At 39.4% G+C, this 22829-nt stretch overlaps 1 protein-coding gene across 2 annotated transcripts in view; it reads left to right on the forward strand.

Annotated features, from left to right (window-relative positions):
* Nucleotides 1-9502: 9502 nt before the first annotated feature.
* LOC126285423 (phosphatidylinositol transfer protein alpha isoform) overlaps nucleotides 9503-22829 on the forward strand; it is a 188065-nt gene continuing 174738 nt past the window's right edge. Inside the window, exons 1-3 of one of the 2 annotated variants that reach the window (XM_049984791.1) lie at nucleotides 9503-10002; nucleotides 10839-10869; nucleotides 10953-11116. In XM_049984791.1, the coding sequence (XP_049840748.1) occupies nucleotides 9986-10002; nucleotides 10839-10869; nucleotides 10953-11116 (212 nt within the window). In that variant the 5' untranslated portion in view covers nucleotides 9503-9985. The remainder of the gene's footprint in view (nucleotides 10003-10838; nucleotides 10870-10952; nucleotides 11117-22829) is intronic. The other variant, XM_049984790.1, reaches the window with a different exon arrangement.

Genomic DNA, 22829 nt, shown 5'->3' on the forward strand with positions numbered 1-22829 from the left:
GCTTTCGTCCTGTCGCGTCTTGACTATGGATGCACCGTGTGTGGGTCAGCGAGGCCTTCATATCTGAAGATTCTTGATGCAGTACACCATGAGGGTATCAGGCTGGCCACTGGTGCCTTCCATACCAGTCCCATCCCCAGCCTCTGTGCTGAGGCAGGGAAACCGCCACTCGCCATCCGGCGGAAACTCCTCATGGTGAGGCGGGTGTGTCAATTCCTTGCCTGTCCTACCTCCCCTGTGTATCCTACTGTTGCCCGACTGCCTATGGAACGTCTCTTTTCCAGTCTTCCCAGGGCAACGAGACCATTTGGGATTCGTGCCTAGCATTTGCTTGAGTCCCTTGGTGTGGAGCATGTGGCACCCCAACTCCAGGGTTTTACCCGCCTGCCTCCCTGGTTGCTCCAGAGGCCTAGCGTCATTTTAGACTTGTCATAGTACTGGAGGAGCTGCACTTCTGCATTTGTTTTTACCTCCTTATTTTATGATATTTTAAACCAACATCCCGGCCATGTACCAGTATTTACGGATGGCTCTAAACAGGGGTTGTGCTGTTGTTTTCCCTGATCGAGTCGTCAAGTTACGGCTTCCTGCGGCGTTTACCATCTTTGATGCCAAATTGTTTGCGATCTTGCGGGCATTGGAGCAGATGAGATGTGTTCCCAGTCTTAAGTTTCTCATCTGTTCTAGCTCCCTGAGTGCCCTTCAGACCATGCAACACTTGTACCCAGCGGATACGGTCGTCCAGAACATCCATGATGCCCTACTCCACCTGCAACGCCATGGGAAGGAGGTTTCCTTCTGCTGGGTGCCGGGGCATGTGGGTATTAGGGGAAATGAACTGGTGGATGTGGCTGCCAAAGATGCATGTTCCCTCGCTCAAGTTGTTGAATGTACCGTCCCCCTCCATGCTGTTACCTCCCTTTTGCGTTTTCGTGTTATGCGTCAATGGGAAGAGGAGTGGCTGGCAGTCGGGGAAAATAAGCTGCGTCTGGTCAAGGCCACCACGCGGCCATGGCGTACATCCTACCAGTCATGCAGGCGGGATGAGGTTCTCCTCACTCGCCTCCGCATTGGGCACAGTCCATTAACGCATGGTTTTTACTCTGACGGGAGAACCCCCCAATCTGCAGTGCTTGTGGCATCCAGATTACTGTCTGCCACATTTTACTTGACTGTCCTTTATTCTCTGACCAGAGGGCGGTGGTTTCCTTGCCACCGGATTTGCCCTCTATTTTGCAAGACGACGCAACGACTGTAGTTAAGGTCTTATGGTTTTGTGTCCTGTCCAATTTGTTGCCTCGGATTTTAGGGAGAGGATTTTAATGTGCTGCTGAGTGACAGGCTCACCCGGGTTTTAGGTAAGAGGTCCGCCAGTCACTATTACCTACTTGTTTCACTTCGATTTCTGTTCCCTTTTCCTTGTGTTTCCTTTCCTTTTTTAGTGCGTTTCTTCTCCTCTTGTTTTGCCTCTGTATGTGAGGATTTGGAACTGCACCGTTCTCCTTGTTCGTTGTCCACCTTCGTCCCTTCACCACATATGTTCCTGTTTCTATGCGTTTGGGTGCTGATGACCACGCTGTTTAGCGCCCAAAAACCTCAAACCACACACACACATGAGAAACCATTTCCAAAGGTGGAAGAGCCAGGGCATCCTCTTGTCCTGGAAATGAAAAACCATTTCCAAAGGTCAAAGTCAAAGAGCCAACTGAAAGGCAATGTCACATGATGTGTAAGGGAAATGGAAAACACCACGTTAGAGATCCACATACATCCCAAGCATTAGATGTGAACCATGCCAGTATCTTTGTAAAATTTCCAGGAGATAAGATAGTCCCCCTATCAGATCTCCAAAAGAGGATTTCATAAGATAAGACAAGGTGAAGAAAAACAGCCCCAATTTTAAAATTGACTCTTGGAATATAAGAATACTGTTGGGGTGCAACAAATTAGAATACCTAAACTTTCAATGGAATGGCTAGGAATCGGTGTACATTGTCTAAAAGAGATGAAGTGGCCCCAACTAGAAGACATTTGGTCTGGAGAATAAAGGGTCATTCACAGTGGAACTGATCAAGACAGACCAGAAGTGGGAGGAGTTGGGGTAATTTTAAGAAAAAACACTATATCATGTGTCAAGGGATACATACAATACAGATATAGGATAATACTAATCAGACTTAAAACTAAACAAAAGGACCCTGTGATAATACAAGTTTACATGCCAACATCCAAAGCAGAGGACATGGTAGTTGATGAAATGTGTAAAGAAGTAAATAATGTGATAAGATATGTTAAGGGAGAAGAAAACCAGATTGACATGGGGGGTCAGAATGTGAGTGTGGATAAGGCTCCGCAAGAGGGAATGGGGGCAAGGAGCCCAGCAAATTGTGTTCTGCTCCGGGCACCAGTTAGTTGTTGCAGATAAACTTTTCCAACATCACAAGTGAAGAAGATACACCTAGAAGGCATGAGGAGACTTAAGGGGATAACAGGTCAATTACATTTTAGTAAAATCACATTGCAGAAACTAAGTACAAGACTGCAGGAACTATCCATCTGCAGACATTGACAGTGACTACAACCTGGTCATGATGCAAAGTTCATTCAGATTTAAATGTTTGAAGAAAAATACAATAAGACAGAGATGGGAAATAGAAAAACTAAAAACTGAGGGACTGACAAAGCATTAAACACAGGAAACAGAAAAGTAGCTAAAAATTTTCGACATGGTGGAGTAAAAGAAGGCTGGGAACAAATTAAATCTGGTATGTATTAAGCAACAGAAAAGATAGTTGAGGAAACAAAATCCAAAAACAAGAGGAAATGGATTACAGCAGACGTTATTCAGCTTATCAAAAACAGAAGATTACACAAAAATGCAGCTGATTAACAAGGCTATATATTAGTGCAAATGTGATTTAAAAAATAGTTTTTTAGTTTGTATAAATGCATTAGCGTCCTTTCTCTCATGTTGCACACACCTAAAACTTTGTTTACTGTCTTTATGTCTGCAGGATGGTGTATTAATTGTAGCAGATTATTAGTGCTTGTTTCAGACCCCATGATCTAGCTATAAAGCATATGCCTGGAAATCACAGGATTGCAGGATATTTTCACAATCTGACAACAGAAATTTTTGGTCTAGCTTTAATCTTATCCCCACTTCTACACAATGTGAGGAGTCTTCAGGAAAGATACATGATTTGGATCCTACGTTAAACTGTGGGAGCCCTTTCCATTGGGCCACAAACAATGACAATTAAAGTTATTACTATTATTATTATTATTATTGTTATTATCATTTAGTGCATGTTATTATTTTTACTTAAAATTTTTGTTTTCTCTGTTTTTTTTAAGGGTATCTGCAATGTTTAGTTATATTAGAGCCATGTGTTGACAAATTGCCTGTTGGTTTCTGTCTCAGATTCTTCGGCTTTCATCTGTTTCATAATTTTTTTGATATTTCACAAGCATGAGTGGCTGATATTGTCACAGCTTCATCCTTCATTATCAAAGCAGGTCATGGACATGGAAGTTCTTGCTGTAGCGAACTATTACATGTGCTTATTTAGGGACGCTATAGAAATACACAGACATGACAAAACAAGGTACATATAACCTGCAGCCATGATACCGGCTCCAGTCCACCACCAGCAAAACTTTGACAATGTCAGCCACTCATGCTGACAAAATGCCAGAAAAATATCAAACAAACATCAGCTGAAGAACCCTCTAGTTGTATTGCTTATCTGTTATCAATATTATTGCTTAAAATGTTGTTTTTTTTCTGTATCAGTGGTAAATTTGTAAGCAATTTTGTTTATTCTGTACAAAACCTGCAACATGACATGTCTAATATAATTACAAAAATGACCCATGGACAAAAATAAAGCAATATATATTAAACTACAAAAAGAGAATACTAGAGATGCTCAGACAAAGTCCTCCCTCAGAAGTAGAAGTCTCACACCCTCACACATCAACTAACTCATGCATGGCTATTGGGTGCTAAGGTGTGGAGACAGTAGCTCCATGTGTGAGTGTTATTACATGAATGTATAGAAGTTCTACGGCTGAGGAAGAACTTTGTCCAGTGCCCAGAGACAGTAGCCATGCGTGTGTTACTTGACGTGTACATGTCTTAGTTCTGCTTCTGAGAAAGGACTTTGTCCATGAACTTAAATATTTCTAGTATTCTTTTTTTAATGCCTATCTGTGAACTAACATCTCCTCTATGTGGTGAGTAGCAGTCTATCCTTTCCACATTGATGTTATTCCATCTTGGAATGCTGTCACTTTAATTATTATATCAAAATTTACAAATTTCCACAAGCTGTTCATTGTTGCTTAATCATGTTGTGGACTTTGCTAGTCCCCAATGATCTTTCATTACTTTCCTTCTTTCTTGAGTTGAGCAGGAAGTCTCTAAAGGAGTATGATAATATTCTTAGTCAAATTCTTGGATAGTGTCCCCTCCAGGTCTTCCCAAAATACATCTACTTTCTTTGTGCCTATTCTGTTAGCCTCATTTGAGAGGTCCTCTGCATTGATCATAGTGTATATTTCATTTGCCCCTTTAAAGGTGAGTGTGGAAAGTCTACTGTTCCTGGAGCTGAAGTCAGTGGTGGTTCCTATGATGTATTGTCTAGAAAATATGTGCTGAGGCACATTCTCAATTACTCTGTTGCCTGGCTTCACTTTCAGAATGTGATGTACTTCTGATTTGAATGCTGGTTCATCTGCCTATCAACTATGCCAAGAAAACCTGAAAGATCACATATTGTAAAGCTGTGACAATTTTTTTAATTGTTGTTGGCTTATGTGTGTCCTACATCATTCATAATATGCTTCATGTATGACTTGGCCAAGATCTGATTATGTTCTTATGTACTCTGTTCTCATTAAAGCTGAGGTTCAGATGGTCTCAGCTGTCTGAGTTAATCTTGACTGTTGTGCAAACATATTGCAGGTATTTCAGTTCCCCATTTTTAAGGAATGGTGGCAAACTATGATACTATCTGACTTCCCAGTCACTTGCATTTTGGGTAGAGCTCTCCAGAAACCACTGCTCAGTTCTGTCTTTGACAACCGTAGACTGGTTATCGTCAGTGGTAGTACTGCCTATGAGCAAATTTGCCATCAAGTGAACAATCTCTGCTGGCGGTCAACACTAGACATCAATAGGATTATAACTGAAATAGTTACTCCAAAAGGTGCCTTACTTCATTCCTGGAAAACTGATTTTTTTGTTCATAATTTAAATCAAACAATGGAGAGTCCAAGATGGAATAACAATAACATGGAAAGAATAGACTGCTATTCACAATGTAGAGCAGATGTTGCTTCATAGATAGGCATAAAAAAAGAATACTAAAATATTTAAATTCCTGGAAAAAGTCCTTCATTAGAAGCAGAACTAAGACATTCACACATCATGCAATACACACATGGCTATTGTCTCTGAGTATTGGACAAAGTTCTTCCTCAGCAGTAGAGCTCTCACACTTTCACATAATAACTCATACATGTGGGGCCACTGTCCCCACACCTTAGCATCCAGAGACAATAGCCATGTGTGTGGTGATGATGGTGATGATGATGATGATGATGTTTGGTTTGTGGGGCATTCAACTGCGCAGTCATCAGTGCCCGTAAAAAGCCCCAATTTTTACACAGTCCAATTTTGTACACACTCCAATCAATTCACTGTCATGAATGATGATGAAATGATGAGGACAACACAAACACCCAGCCCCGGCAGAGAAAATCCCTCTCCCAGCTCGGAATCTAGGAATCGAACCTGGGACCCTGTGATCCAGAGGCAGCAATGCTAGCCGCTAGTTCACGAGCTGTGGTCCCATGTGTGTGTGAGTTGATGGAGAATGTGTGAAGCTTCTACTTCTGAGGAAGGACTTTGTCTGAAAGCTTAAATATCTCTAGTACTCTTTTTTTTTGTAGTTTAGTTTATAATGGTTTATTTTTGTCCATAGGTCATTTTTAAAATGATGTAAGACATGTCATGTTTTATAGAGAATAAACAAACTTGCTTGAAAATTTATCATTGATAGAGAAAAAACAACATTTTAAGTAATAATATTGATAACAGATAAGAAATATAATTTGAGGGTCCTTTGACCAATGTTTGTTTGATAATTCTTCTGACATTTCATCAGCATATAATCTGCAGCCGTGAGCTCGACTCCAGTCCACCACCAGCAATGGAGGGTGAAGTTTTGACAATGCCAGCCACTCGTGCTGGTGAAACATCAGAAAAATTATGAAGCAGATGGAGGCTGAACAACCTGAAACAGAAGCCAACAGGTAAGTTGTCAACACATGGCCACGAAAGCCTTGTATTATAATCAGATATTGAAGATACAATAAAAACACAGAGAAAACAAAAATTTTAAGTAATGATGATGACAGGCAATAAACAATAATAATAATAATAATAATAATAATAATAATAATAACTTTGATCTTCATAGTATGTGGCTGAGGGGAAATGGTTCTACAGTTTCACATAGAATCAAAATGTTCTGATAACTTCTCACATGATCTAGAAATGGAGACAAGATTAAAGCCACACTGAAAATTTCTGTTATACAATTGTGACAGGACCCTGCAACCCTATGGTTTCCATGCATGTGCTTCATTGCTAGGCCTGAAACAGGCACTAATAACCTGTATCAATTAATACACCATTCTGCAGACATAAAGACAGTAAATAAAGTTATATATGTGTGCCATATAAGAGAAAGGTTGCTAATATATTTATACAAAATGAAGAACAATGTTTTTAAAATCACATTTGCACTATTATGTAGCATCAGATGCACTGTTCTCCAGTTCAGCTGTATGTTTTCTACTTCAACATTTTGCTTGGGTTTCCTTCCTTCCCTCTTCAGAAAGTTGGTTTCCACATGAAGAAGGAATGTTTTACTTCATCCCCAGTTTTAAATGTACCTTTTTTCTATGAGTTTGCCTGCAAGCATTGCTTCAGCTTATACCAACACTTATAAATGAGATGCTTCTTCAGTTTTCTATGGAAGCGATCAGTACCACTGTGCTCTTTGTGTTAAGTAGCAGTCTGTTTTTCTAGGGTCTGCTTTACTAGGGTCCTCATCTCATCATTCTTAGCCTTTTGCTGCAGATAAGGTAATTTTCTGTAGTTCTTGTTTTGTGGTCATGAAAATATATGTTTAGAGATTTTTACTCGTCTGATGAGATCGTAAAGAATCCTGTAATACTGGTTGTAATGCCCCTTTAATCCTTTGTTAGAGCTAACCTTCTCCAATTAATAAAGCTCTCTTTCCCTGCCACCTCACTTTGACCACTTGTCAGCTACCCTTTCTCACATGTTCGACTGTAACTGTTCCTGTCCCATTGTAAAGGAAAACTGGATTTATGATGTTTTAAGAATATTTTAAGGAAATTTCTCATTTACTGGGTGACCTTGATAAATTTATTTCCATTGTTCATCCTGTGAATTCTCTTTGAAAAGTATAAGTGAATCAACATTTATGATTCAGTGATACTATTATCCCACATCTTAATTAAACCTGGCTGACAGGGATGCTTCAGTGATATCATTTGACCATCATTATGAGAGAAACAATTTACTATTTGTCCTACTTATGTTATGTGAAAGATATATTTTGTGTTTAAAAATAAATTATGAATTGGTGTTGCACAATGTGCCAAGTAAATATAGCCTAGATATTTCAGCAACAGTGGTCCTGGACAGAGATATCCATACCCATGCCTATATACAGGGTATTAGGAAATTCCCATTACAAACTTCTAGGACCATGGAGGGGAGTGAATATATAATGTTTTGAATAGGAACCCATGTCCAGAAATGTCATCTGATGACATTACAGACCGTCAAAGGTATAGGTGCCAGCATCTATAAATGTATGTATATACAGGATGATTCTGTGATGATGCTATAACTTTCTAGGATGATGCAGAAGTATGAATGTATCAATTTGTGGTAAGGGTCCCTGTACAAGAAGCAAATGAGTCAAAAGTTATAAGCAAAAACTGTCCTGCTACCTCTGACAATGGAATACGTGTACCGGTGCTGTTGTTGCTAACTGTGTAGAGTAGGCAGCTTTTAAAGGAGGTAATATGGACCAAAGCAAGTAAAAAAGTCCAGTAAACTAGTAAACATTTGCTCTAAAATGCATACTCGAGGAGCTATGAGCTCTTTTTCATCTTTGTTAGTGTGCAACACACCTCCTCTAAGGAACAAGTGCTCATAGCTCTTAAGATATGCATTTTAGAGCCCATGTTTAATAGACTTTTTTTGTTTTGGTCCTTCTACCATCTCTGAAAGTTGCCTACCCTAAAATATAAGTAGCAATAGTACCAGTACATGTATTCCACTGTCAGAGGTATCAGAATGGTTTCTGCTTAAAACTTTTGACTCATTTGTTTCCACTACTGAGGCCCTGTCCTCAGATTGATACATTCTCCATATTTCTAGAAACTCTCTAATATCACCTTGGAAACACCTAGAATGTACATACATTTACAGGCGACGGTGCCAGTAACTTTGATTGTCTGTAGCATCGTAGGATGACATTTCCAAACATGGTTTCCTATTCAAAATATTCTGTACTCACTCTCCTTTACAAGTCTTAGAAGTCTGTAATGGGAATTTCTGAACACCCTGTAGATAACTATAGTTACATAATAAATATTGAGTAGTTGTGAAGGTATAAATAGATGATATACAGCATAAATGACGAAGTATAAGCTTTCTTCAAAGTAGCAACTCCCTTGTTAAGTTACTATGTAAAGTCTAGTTCAAGTAAACACAAAATATAGCATTTTAACACTTTATTAGTGTTCATCTTGACTCTTTCCACTTCCCTAAAGTTTGCTCCTTACCCAGAGATCTACAGAAACACAGTGAATGTACAAATGGGAGGATGCATCTGCAGTAATCACCAAATGAAATGAACAGACTATTCATTGATAAATCAAGACACAAAACAACATATAAAAATGAATTTTGACAAAAGAAAAAAAAGGAAAGCTATTTTATTAATGGCTGTTGAGTGGAAAATTTCTTGCTGTAATCTTGTTGATGACCTCTATATTAAATTATATACTACTGTAGCAGATTTATGTTTTTATGCTCATAAATGGAAATTACAGCTTGTATACTAATATCACTAAATTAACAGCTGTAAATTCTAGTATTATTTGCACAAACCAGAATAATTCTGTGGCACATAAATAACAAATGTTGTTATTCTTTTGTGTGACAACCCCATTTTAAAGTACCTTTAATATCCTGAAATATATGGTGATCTTTATGAATTAAAAGTATCTTTAAAACTGACTGTATAGCCAAGTTTTAACTTGGGACTTTAAGTGGTTTTTATAAATTTTACGTCTAAGTAAGTGGATATGAACGGATCACAATGTTTAGAGGTTTTTTCTCTCTGAATTGCCTTTTTATTTTTCTCGGCTGAGTCTTTTAAAGGCTGTGTGTTACGACAATTTTTCCTGTGGAGAGTGTCGATGCGTTCAGCTTACGCAGTGTTTTTGTGGTTAGCAGTGTGGAGAACGCCCATCTTTGACGAAATATCATATTCCGGCGCTGGTATTGGTTGTTTTACGCTTGACGGCAATGATGGTGCGACTTTTATTTTTTATCGCCACTTAAAACGCTGTGCTCGAGAGCCCTGCGCTCAGTGCGAGTGTAGCTGTGAGTGAAGTGCATCATAATTATACCGTATAATTTTCAGAACAACAACTTAATCATTCAAGAACATAGGCTTTCAACAACGAATTTCTAAATACTAACATTGTTCATAGTGACAGCTATTGAAGTGAATCACTCTGTTTCGCGTTCCGTCTTTCATCTGTTCGACGTTCAGCCTAGACGTAACTTCCGGCGCTGAAAGTGACGCATTTCTTACGTCAGTTGTAGTACTGCCTGTCCACCCCATGTGTATGAAACTTTAAGATGCTGATCAAGGAATAGTAAGTATTATGTAACAGAAACTATGTATTTTGATACTTTTGCGTGTTTGTAAATCCTTTATATAGTATTATGAACATAGTGCTTATTGCAAATAGTACGTAATATATGTACTGTCATGAGAAAGCAGACATCTCAGACGCTCTGGGAGACTTGCTGAATCTTACTTGCATCTGGCGTTACTGGAAGCAATAATTTTCAAAAATGTCTCCTTATAAAGAAAGTATAAAATACAGTATTTGTACCACATGAAGTTCGTATCATGTTCATAGTTCCTGCGCGAGAGTAAATACCCCGGCATTTATAGGTTAAGAAGTAATGTCAGTATCATTAAAATTTAAAGTGTAGCTGTTTATTTCTTTTGTGAATAGTGTTCTTTGTTCATTGAAATAAAAGACCAAACATTTATCGTTTACTACCGTAATGTGGTGCAGTAACCGAACGGTTTATTGCAGTTCTTTGACAAAGTAGCAGACCAATGTTTCTATGAGAGTGTAGATTGTGGAGTTCACTTTCAGTATTACGTGTTAACCAAGTGAAATTACTATTCAACAGCAATGTTTTGCGTCAGCAGTTTTAGTTATTTCAATGGCGAGTGTCGTCTAGACTAGAAAGGTATATTGTAGATTTGCGTGGATTCGATTCGACGAACTATTTACTCATTTTATATTCTTCGTTTTGTAAGGTGACCTGTATGTCCAGTGACGTTCCTCTTTGATATGTTCAATAATTCGAAAATTTTATTTTGCTTGAGTCAGACAATAACTCTTTTTCTTGTGCTGTTTTTTTAATAGAACTGGGACCGAACTGACATTTCGTTCTTGTTTTATTTTTGCAGCCGTGTCACACTCCCTCTTACTGTTGAGGAGGTAAGTACATAAACATTCTGCTCTCTTTTGTGAATTACCCGTTTGTAACCTTTTGTCTTATTTGTTTATGTAATTTTTTGCAGTATCAAGTTGCGCAATTATATTCGGTAGCAGAGGCAAGTAAAAATGAAACAGGTGGTGGTGAGGGAATTGAGGTGCTAAAGAATGAACCATTTGATGACCATCCGCTGCTAGGAGGAAAATATAGCAAAGGACAATACACCTACAAGATATACCACTTAGCAAGGTAAGAGATTTTGAACTCATTATTGTCAACTCCTCGAAAAGAAGTCATTGTCTGAGAATGCTGGCCATCTATTTCTCCCTCTGTGTAACTCATAGAAAAGTAAACATTCATAAATAAATAAAAATAACTCCTGAGTTTCAAGTTTTGATCTCGTTCTCAAACAAGACATTATAAATTGGCTTTAGTTTTTACCTTGTTTTATCAGGGGAAATATTGTACTAGTATAAAATTTGAAGGGGGCCCTATAAAACAGTGGGTCATTGGAATGACTGGTGTTGGGTAAAGCTCTTGGATTTTCATTGTTTCTTTCTGATTCATCCAGAGCTCTAGGTCATCGTAGGATGTTTGCTAAATATATAGAATTTCTGCCACATGGTTTAGGTTTCTTTGTTTCCTCTTTGGTAAGAGAGCTCTGGGTTTTGCTAAATATCATTTAATTAAGTTGGAAAAAAGAAAGTGAGCAAGTTTTCTGATTTGGCAGTGGCTTATAACAATGTCTGCCATTAAACATCTGTTCACAATAACTACACTTCAATTATTATTCTTGCACAACATGTAAAAGTATGTTAAATAAGGGTGTGTTAGTTACTTGTCTAGCATCCAGTGGTCTACATCTTCTTCTGGTTGTATTTGTGTTGTCATTTTATTGGAATGAATAGGATTCGGTCATTTAAAAAGAAATCTTTATTTCAGTTTTCTGCCATTTCTTAACAAGTCTCGCATTATAGTTGTGTGGCTGAAGACTTTATTATTGCCTCTGTATGTCCATCTTTTCAGAGCTGTTTGCAGGACTTGGCTACTCAGTACAGAATGACAAATCAAACCCCTTTCTGCTGTCGTAATTTCCAAACTATTATTGTACTGGACTACCAGTTTAGGTGATATATTATGCCATCCTGAAGCCCCTGACCAATGTGTAAGAAAATTCCGACGTCAGTTGCGGTCAAAATAGGGGCCAGCCTTCAAAGACTGATGTCTGTAGATTCCTGCTTGATACAATGACCACTTCAAACATCATCTGCTCACTGTCAGCAGATGATGTTTGAAGTGATTGCTGTATTGAGCAGAAATCTACAGACACCAATCTTTGAATGCTGGTCCCTATTTCAACCAAAACTGAAGTCAGAATCTTCTTACATGTCATCATGGGGCCTGAAGTTGGTGTAATGTATCACCAAACTGGTCGCCCAATAAATTGACAGTTTGGAACGTAGATGGCTAAAAGGTGTTTGATTTGACATTCTGTACTTTATAATTGCTACTATAATGTCGCCAGAACTATTTTCTCATAATTTTATTTTTTGGTTGGGACTTTATTTATTGTTTCTGTAATGCAAAATTATACTTCTTAAGGAAGGAATAAATCTACTAGTAAAAGAATGCAATAAAAGGAAAATCTGTTGGTTGTTCAGAACGTGTCAGTAAGTGACCTGAGCACAGCGGAAGGTACTTGACTAGTGATCACGTTGTGTCTGAGCAAAAATAAATACATTTAATGTGGATTTTACTGGTACTGCAACACCTACATATTTCATTTTTATATTAGATTCATAGCTTTGTCTTAGAGTATTACCTCCACAGAAGTAGTACGTAATTATAATTTTAGCATAAAATTGTGGAAACCCATATCAGTCTACTACACTACACACATATGACTTATCAGATTATAGTTGTTTACAGCTACATTTCTTGAGCATACCAGTGCTGCGGCAGTGTTGTTAAGTTAGGTAATTCAGTGCAAAACAATAAGACAGCCACAAAGAATGAGCCACAAAGGATGAGCTGACTTGTTGTTGTCTTTTACATTACTTTCTAGTTGGTAACATGATAGACTGAAATTACCGCATATAAAATTTTGCTATTACAGAAATATTGATGTAGGTTCCTGATGGTGTCTTATTTGATGAATTTAGTAGTCTTGAAATGAGGCGTAGTTTTTGATTGCATGTTATTGGAATTTATGACCACATTGTTTTATGTTTATTCGCCTGCCTATTACATTCACTATTATGAGAGATTTTGCATTGATAATTGTACTACTGTTGAGAAAATTGCCATAATTTTAGAACCTAGGCATTAGGTACTTATGTCCTCCATATATGGATGTATATGGGGGAACATTTTTGTGTCTCTAAAAGTTTGGACCTGTAAATATTGACACAAACTTCATCTTATATTCACTTGGAGAATAGTTATTGCCATAAACAAATTCTCCCCCTTTCAGTGATGTAGTTTGTAACAAAAAAAATGCTATTTGCTTTAAATTGTAAACTAGGGCTACTAATCAGCAAAGGGTTGGTCATGGTTTGGTTATGATGTTTGTTTAGTTCATAGAATTTTACTTAACTCCTCCAGTATTATAAACTCAAACTGTTAAATCTTTATTATGAAGGATCACACAATGGCTTGTGTGTTACTGTGGTTGAGTCATACTTTTGAGGCTGGTGCAGTGTAAATGGTTAAAATTTCCTGCAGATATTTTCTATTCTGTTCAAGGTTTGGAACTATTCTCATTTTTTAGTTAACTCTTTGCATTGAGTGTGTTGTTTATGCTATCTTGACAATCTGAATGTCTAGTTTGCTGAGGTTGTATGTATTTTTTTGTACTTTAGGGAAAAATTAAAATCAGTTACTATAATTATTCCGTAGAACCTTTAACAAACATCCATTAGAGTGGTATATCATGATGAATGGGAATTGGACTATTATACTGATTTTCCTGTGAGCCATATCAAACATCTATTAGATATGTTCATATCTAAAACTCATTGACAGAATTTTCATTTTCTTCAGAGTAGGTGTACTGTCTTTTTTACTTCATATTACAAAATACTGAGAATTTTCTAAGATCCATGTATCTTTCTTGAAATGCTAAACATACTTTTTTCTAAATTATAATTGTGGGTCCTGTGGGGGTAGCTTGGCTCAGCCTAATGTCCAGTAAATATAGGGTATCCTAAGTGCAGGGGAAGTCTTAATTACAATGTTTTTTAAACAACACAGCAGAACAATTTTTTTAATAATAGTTTCCTGATTCCAATCTTTTAAGCTGTCTAACAATGAATATGATTATCTTTAAATGGGTTGTTACTGAGCAGTCCATCTTTTGTACCATTTTGTTCCTGCAGTTGAGAATTTCGCCCCTATTTTGTCATTCTCGTGGATTTTGTTTACATCAAAACTGCTTTTCCCTTTGCTTGATTTCTTACTTTTTATGGATTCAGATGTTAACTCTCATATGCAGGAGGATGACATGTTACATAGTTACAGATATCTCATTCTTCAGTTGCATGCTTAATTTAATATTCATTCTAAATATGAACAGTTATTGCTAAATTTTTTAGTAGAGTGGTAATTAGTCAGTCAAAAATGCCAGAAGTATTAAAAATCACCTGATTTCCAAGTGTGTGTTGATGTAGACAGTGTCAAGAAATCAACCAAGAACACCTTGTTAAGTGGTGAAAAGTTCTGAAAAGACACTGGAAGTAATAGAGGACTGGAAGCAGTGTGGCTAGATTTCTTCTTTACTGATAAGAAACTAAAAGTAACTTTGAACTGAGTGGAGGGAGACAAAAAGTGCACAAATAAAGTGTAGGTGCAAAATAGTAGTAGATAGGAATTAGTTCACTTGGAGATTTTTTTTCTTTTTGTCAGTACCAAATGTAGATTTCAACATTCAAATTATTGTACTTATTTGAGATCACAATATTGTGCGTAGTTTCTGTTATGGGTACTTTCCTCCACTATCACCTGTACTATTAGAAAGTGTCGCACAATATATGTACCACTGTATTACTACCTCTCGCTGAAAGAAAGTTACAGTGGCATTGCAACATAGATCCAACTGTGAATTAATTGTGTGAGAAGAAAAATTTATAGAAGAAAGCTATAACATTTTGCAAGAGAATTGCTGGCCGATACTTAACTTCTGGAGCTGAAATACAATCTGGATGTTGAAATATCAGTATAATGAAGGTGGCTTGCAACAAACAACAAATTAGCAAGAAATAAAATACTTGTTTGGGTATGCGAAGTAAGAGTGTTTTGGCACAATCGTACAAAATCGGTAGGTGTAATGTCATCTGTATTCTGCAGTATGAAACACAACACAGTGCATTATTCATGTAGAACTCGCATTCGAATATTAATTTTTTGTGAGAAGATGGTGTTATGGCTTGCGTAAGAAGGAGAAACATCTACCGACTTGTCACATTTGGAGCTGCAGAACTATGGCTTATGGAGACTAGTTTGTCATACTGCTGTTCTTGTGTTTCTTGGGGTCTGACAATTATCTTGCGAATCTGAAATGGTTGGGTTCAGGGAGGCCATCCACAGAGTGTGACATGCTGGTTCTGAACGACCCCATACAGCTAGGGCGTAAGAGGACGTATATTGTTTACATGGCTCTGCAGGGTCATACAGCCACACCATGTGCCTGGAATTAGGAAATGGGCTTGTTTACAGAAAAACAAGGATCCATATAAACAGTGTGAGGACGTTTGGAATGCCGTGGTCTCTCAGTGTGACGGCCATTATTGTAACTTCGTGTGGTGTAGTAGCAGTGAGAGGTGGGCCAACTGTGGTGTATTCAGCAGCACACTGAGCCCAAGTGCAGCAACGTGTCATCTTTTCAAACAGGGCCCATTTGTGCATACAGCATCATGATGGATGTATCCATCTGTGGAGGCCCTTAGTGGAATAGACATTGCCAGATGAGATTGATCATCATCACAGTGTGATGGTATGGGTGCCCATGGAGTATGCAACATGATCAACTCTGGTTCATATAACCAGTAATTCAGACTGAATGCATTAAATTTGTCATCTTAATGGCAGTGGGTGTAACCTGTCTTTGATACCTCTCTAACAATATCATCTAACAAGATAATGCAAGACCACATGTTACGTGTGCAGGCTTGACATGCTGTGATACAGAGGCTGTTAGAATGTTGTCCTGGCCAGCACTTTCTGTAGAGACCTATTGAAAACATTTCACCATGGATTGCTGATATACTGGCATGTTACCACTCACTGGCCACAGGGGTTGTACTCGAACATAGAGTTCAAGCAACATAGAATGGCATACCCATCAGTCCTCCACACTCAGTTCAACTGGGTAGCTAGCTGGGTTAGAGCCATCGTTGCACACTATCAACCCCAGATCGCCAACAAATTTAGTTACATATTTGTCATACTGTACTGCACATGGGTTGGAAAAATTACGGAAACACTACAAGAAATTAGTACTTGAACATAAATGTAGATGCCAGCCAAAACAGTGGGTTATATGTCACATTTCACAATGAACAGTACGTGTGCAATGTTCTCAATACACTGCAAGTGGCAGTCGTGTTCACAACACTGTTGTCTGTCGTTGTGAGTGCATTACATCCGAGCTAAGTGAATTCAAATGTAGACCAATTGTTGGTGCTCGAATCATGGGTGCTTCCATAACCATTTAACCAAAGTATTTAGTATTCAAGAGGCACCTTAACAAAGATTTATACCACATACAGGGAAAGCAGAAAAACATAACCCACAAAGTTGCAGCAGTGATAAGTGTGTGTGTGTGTGTGTGTGTGTGTGTGTGTGTGTGTGTGTGTGTGTGTGTGTGTGTGAGAGAGAGAGAGAGAGAGATATACCATCGCAAAAGAGGTACAGAGGCTGTAGGACTTCCATGATGTACTATTGTGCTGTCAGATTTCAGTCACAAGCCGATGTGACCTGAAGTCATACCTGATGGTTCCCCACACTATGATACCAGTAGTAACACCTTTCTCTCTCCAAAACTGTTGAGGAATAAGAATGGGACGTCTCCCCAAGCCGCCATCATACTTGCCAATTGTGGTCATTTCTGCTAGTGCAAAACCGCGATTCATCATGGAATACAATGTGATGCCTTTCATCAGCAGTGCAGCTATTCGTGTAGCGATGTTAATGGTACCCTATGCACGGGACTATATTTTGGTAGTCCAGTGCTGCTAGTCCTCTACACAAAATGTTCTCAGATGGAAGGTGCAGATGTGAAGAGGTTACAATGTGCTTGGAGCGCAGTATGGCAATCTTCTGTAATGGTTAGATGTGGTTGATCAGAACTTTGATGATAATTATGCCTGCTCTCACATTCCCAGGCAGTTGAACATTGGGGCACTATCACATCAGACTGACCCACAAATCTGGATATTGCCCTATTCGTCTAGCCAGTTCATGCTTTACTACTTTTGTCAGAAGTGTATTTTGGACTAATCACTGGCTTTCTCCTGCCAGCAACACAGAATATAAATGTGTGGCAATTATAAATTCCTTTTCCATTATATTGTGAAGCATCTTCGTTGACTTCCAGTAAGTACTTCTTTGTGAGATGCACTCAGAATTTTTGGTTCGGGGGATGTAGTGATCACAGGGTCAGTTATGTCTGCCCAGGCTTCGGCTTTTACTATTCGTAGAAATTGCAGTGGCTGTAGCTGTGTGTTAGTGGCATGAAATATGGAAAACATGTTCAAGTATAAAGCGATTACACCATAGAATATGAAAAATATGTGTAACAATTTCCTCCATGACAATTACCTAGATACTGATAGTATGACATTGGATGTGGTCATGCAAAATTAGCTCTCATGCAGCAGATATATCTTGAAGACTATTCCACATAAATTTGACAATGTATACCTCTGAGAACAGCTAGTTTGCACTTTTGTGAGACATATTTTCGGTGGCTATTGTTCTTTTAAGTTGTAGGTCTCTATTCCCCACCACAATTTTGAATTTTTTTCTTAAATAACTCTCGAAGCAAGAGAGTCAGGAAAGGAGTGTGCAGGTACTTCATTCACTGCGTATGAGTATTATGGCGCTAAAAAACCTCAATCTTTGTGGCTGCAGGAACATCTGCTCCTCACATTTGGAGAACATTCTTTAAAGGGCTTCCAAAGATAGTCCTGTATAGCGCATTAATTCCGTCACGGATCGTTTAGTCAGCTGGAATGTGTTACGGAGTTGCGCAGTAAACTCCACTGGCAGGCGCTACAAAAACTGCGAGAAAACACGTTTCTGGAAGAGTCGGGCAACGTGTGTATTTCCTCCAACGTGTGTGTCGCGGAATACAACGAGAAAATTCGAGAAATTCGTGCTAATCTTGAGGTTTACCGACAATCATTCATCCGACGTCCTCCGCCCCACACCACAGTGTTGCTTGCGGAGTACAGTTACAGATTTTTCAAGTTGGACATACTGTATTTACCTCGTAGCCGCTAATTAGACGCCCACTACTGCAAACGCGAACAGTTGTGTTAAAACTATCGCAATAAGTCCAGAATGTGTTTGTGCATTTCTGACCATGAGCTGCTGTTACAGCGGGGCGAGTCTGATTATCTTCTGGGCTTACCCTAAACTGAACGTTCAACCGTATCTCATCGTATTCTATTCACGTCTGGTACGTCGTCATGTCAGCTTTTTTTCTCAAATTACTCTCGAAGCAGGAGAGTCAGGAAAGGAGTGTGCAAGTACTTCGTTCACTGCGTATGAATATTATGGCACTAAAATCCTCAATTTTTTTAACAGTTAACGTAATCATACGAGACCTGTGTTGGAACGTAACGTTCTCTGAGTAGAGTAAGCCTTTGACGTCTTTCGTGTAACGTCTACCACTGGAGACAGCAGACAGCAGAGGAGTCGACGAATCTCGCTCGCACGGCATAAACGAAACTGGGACAAATCACGCAACTGTTCTTCGGACGATGTATATTTTCTATTCATGCTGTTGCTGAGAATGCCGTATTAGACTCGATAGGACGAGTATTTAAATGGCAACTTATTCTTTATATGAAGTAACCTTCCTTTAAGCAAACCTGGTGCATCTAAAATTAGGTTTTGAAACGCTTTTTTTAACCACTGAATGCGGTAGCGTTCTCGCTTCCCGCGCCCGGGTTCCCGGGTTCGATTCCCGGTGGGGTCAGGGATTTTCTCTGCCTCGTGATGACTGGGTGTTAAGTGATGTCCTTAGGTTAGTTAGGTTTAAGTAGTTCTAAGTTCTAGGGGACTGATGACCATAGCTGTTAAGTCCCATAGTGCTCAGAGCCATTTGAGCCATAACCACTGACAATCGTTTGCCGGTCTGGGGATGTCTAGGCCTTTACCCGTGAGGACGCGTCATGGACGACGGAGTGTTACGGTGGCTTGAAGTGTGTCGATCCGCTCAGGTGGTAGAGCGTTGCTAGCGAAAGGTGCAGTAAGAGTTCTTGTTGTCGGTCTTTTGGTCCGTTTTGATTTGTGACGAGTGCAACGTGAGACAGTGCTACTGTAGTGGAAAGATGTTGGTGGGGATGGAAGAGTATGGGAAATCTGCTTTCGACAGTTATCAGAAGCCATATGAGAAGATTAATTCTGTTTTGTTAAGAAAGATAAGCTTCCAACTTCGCTAGTGTGTAACTCTGTGTATACAAGAAATAGCGGCAGCCGGGTGTATAGATTGCGAAAATGTTTTGTATAAAGGATAGGAAACCAAAAGATAATTTCCTTGCGACGTGTTACGGACCTGCCGGACAAAGCATCAGTCGCATGTTGGAAAATGTATGAATGAAAATTCAATGAGTGTTTTGCAGATGTGGAACCTAAGCAGGTTAGACGGTTTTCAGCCGCTGGGAAATCCGCCGTTGACTGTGTAAACGGGAATATTTGTCACGGATGTCATTCCAATAATCGGCAAGCTTGTTAAATTATAACTACGGGTAAAATAACTTTTTTGTTAAAGTTGTCCCAACGCCTCTTCAAATACCTGGTGGATATTAAGTCGAAACATACATGTTGTTATTGTCGTGCAGCTGGTGATTCCCTCCCCCTCTCCCTTTCAATCTTCTTCCGCTTTGTGTTGCACAGGGCATACACTAAAAAACTGGATGCCGTATTTGAGAGGGTGGAGGTTCGCAACTATACACCCTTCATCTATGTCTATTCTCCTCAAGCCACTACACGGTGTGTAGCGGAGTGTACTGAGAGTACCACTGCCACCCCCGTTCTTCCACTTCGTCTCGGATTGTGCATGGGAAGAACGGTGCTCGTTACCTTCCATGTGGGCTGTATGTGTCTAATCTTTGCCTTGAAGCCCCTTTCGTGAGATATGCTGGGATTGGACAAAAATGACAGAACACCGCTAGAAATATATGCTTCAACATAAGTCCAGATGCAAGCCAAGCCTGCAGGTGGCTGTGCTATTTGGCGATGAACAGCACCTGCGCAATGCCCTCAATATGCTGAAAGTGTCAGTCGAGGTCAGTAGTTTATGCATAGTTGAGTGCATAATATCGAAGATAAGTGACTTTGAACGTGGGGCGTATTGGTGCTGCTCGTATGATGGGTGCTTCCGTAACGAAGCTAGCCGAAGTGTTTGTTGTTTCTGGTGTCACCGTATCAAGGATTTGTACCGCATACAAGGAAAGTAGAAAATCATCATCCGTTAAGTCGCAAAACGGACTAAAGTGCGCGTGTTGAGTGTTCGTGACGGACGCTCATTGAAGAGGGTTCTGACGAAAAATGAGGACGTCAGTTGCAAAAGTCACTGCAGAACAAAATATTGCACTCGCGAATCTTGTCAGCACCAAAACACGAAGAGAGCCCCATAAGGTTAGAATTCAGGGCGAGCTGGAATTCCAAAAACTCATAATTGACGCTAATTCCGGCAACAGCAAAAGTGGTACCGAATCCATAAAACCTGGTATATGGAGCAATGGAAGAATGTCAATGGTTAATGAGTCTTGTTTCACACTGTTTCAACTTCCGACCGTGTTTACGTCCCAAAAGTAAAATTTGGCGGAGGTTCGGTGATTATTTGGGCAGCCATGTCGTGGCATTGCATCCCATGGTTACTCTGAAGTGCATAATACTCGCATTACTGCCGAGCATTATGTGACAGTTTTGTCTGGTCAGATCCATCGCATGGTACATTATTCTTTCCCCATGTCGATTCTGTATTCCAAAAAGTCATGTCCCCTGTTGTGAGCATTTGTGGTCAGCTTTGGAGAGAGGGGTGTGAGATCGCTATCCACCTCCAAGATCCTCACCTGAAGTAGCCACGATTTTGCAGGAATAATGGTATATGAAAATCACACGGGACTTATCTTTACCGATCCCGAGACGACTGGAAGCTGTTTTGAATGCCAACGGTTTTCCTTCACCGTATTAGGCACGATAGTGTGTTGCGTTTTTAGTGTTTTCATATGTTTGTCCACCGCTGTATGGAGGAGGAAACCGTTTATTATTTGATTCTTCTAGGAAATTTAACAGTAAACACACAGTGATGCACAACACCGGTCTCTTCACACGTCAGCCACTGGGATTAAATAAACATCTCCATGGTAACGCGCTTCTCTTTGAATCTTTCGTATTTCGTTTGTCAGTGTTATGTGGTAAGGGTCCCAAACTGATGAGCAATATTAAGGTCTCCGGCTAACGAAGATTATGTAACCCAATAAGCTTCGTGGGTGGGCTACGCCATCTAAGGATTCTTCCAATAAATGTGTCTGGCATAAGCCTGTGCTATGCTATGATTTGTTTTGTGTGATCGTTCCACTCTGTGTGCAAACTCAGATATTTAATGGATGCGTCTGCTTTCTTCAGTTCGGCTATGGTGTACCAGTAAGATAGCTGCTCTTGCCGCGTATTTATGCACAATATGTTGAATTTATGTTAAGGGCCTTGCACCAAGCGTAGATATTCTGCATGCCTTCCTGTACTTCCCAGCAATTTTGTAATGTTCTGACTTTACTGTATTCAACATTATCAGCGAAGAGCCTCATAGTGATTGAGACGGTGCCTCTAGCTGAAAAGGACCGTCTTTATTCCATTTTTCTTTATTTTTGAATTGAAAAAAAAAATGCAGTTAATCATAGCGTCTGGCGTGTTTAAAGTGTATTCTAGAGATGGGCAGACTCGTTCATCCTTGGGAACTAGTTCACAGGTGATCACTCTTTTTTTTGGTAACCGATCATTTTTATTCGTTCACCGTTCACATGTGCATGGAATATGGTTCTTATGAAAAATTGAAAATTAGTAGAATAGGTGACTGAAGATGGAAGGTGCCAAGAGGAGAATTTGCCTCACCTCTGGAGTAGAGAACTTTAATCATTACAGAATTCTCACACACGTGTAATTTTCGTGATTCAGCAAAACCTCCCGTTTAGTCAACTGTCGCGTTATGTGGCTGATCGCAGTGAAATAATATAAGGTAGCGCACGAGAAAGCGGCCCCGAGTACAGACTGCTCGCCAATTACGCACGATTTGTTGACCGCTACGAGCAGAATAGATAAACATGTACTAATTAGGCAGTAAAGAAATAACAAATAAGTTAACTCAAACAACTTCGAAACAATAGATGCCGATTGGTGGGGCGACAGTGAGCAGTCTAATACTCGGGGCCGATTTTTCGTGCGCCACACTGTACCACTGAAATAATAATGTAGAACTTAACCGTATTCTCCTCACTCAATGTCAGCTGATACTCGATTATGGAGAGCTGACTTCTTTCGGTTGTCTGCCTTCCATAACAATGAACAAAAAAGACGGAAAATGTCCACTCGTGTGTACCGTGCCGACTTCCTTTGCATATGCAATAAAAAAAACTTGCCATTCTATAAGTATGTCTTCTGCTATTTATCGAAATAGTGAAGTAGCCTTTCTTCAGCTGTTTATCGAAGTAGTGAAGTAAGCTGATGTGCCCTTTGT

The sequence above is a fragment of the Schistocerca gregaria genome, chromosome 8 (genome assembly GCF_023897955.1).
Source record: "Schistocerca gregaria isolate iqSchGreg1 chromosome 8, iqSchGreg1.2, whole genome shotgun sequence".
Classification (NCBI taxonomy): Eukaryota; Metazoa; Arthropoda; class Insecta; order Orthoptera; family Acrididae; genus Schistocerca; species Schistocerca gregaria.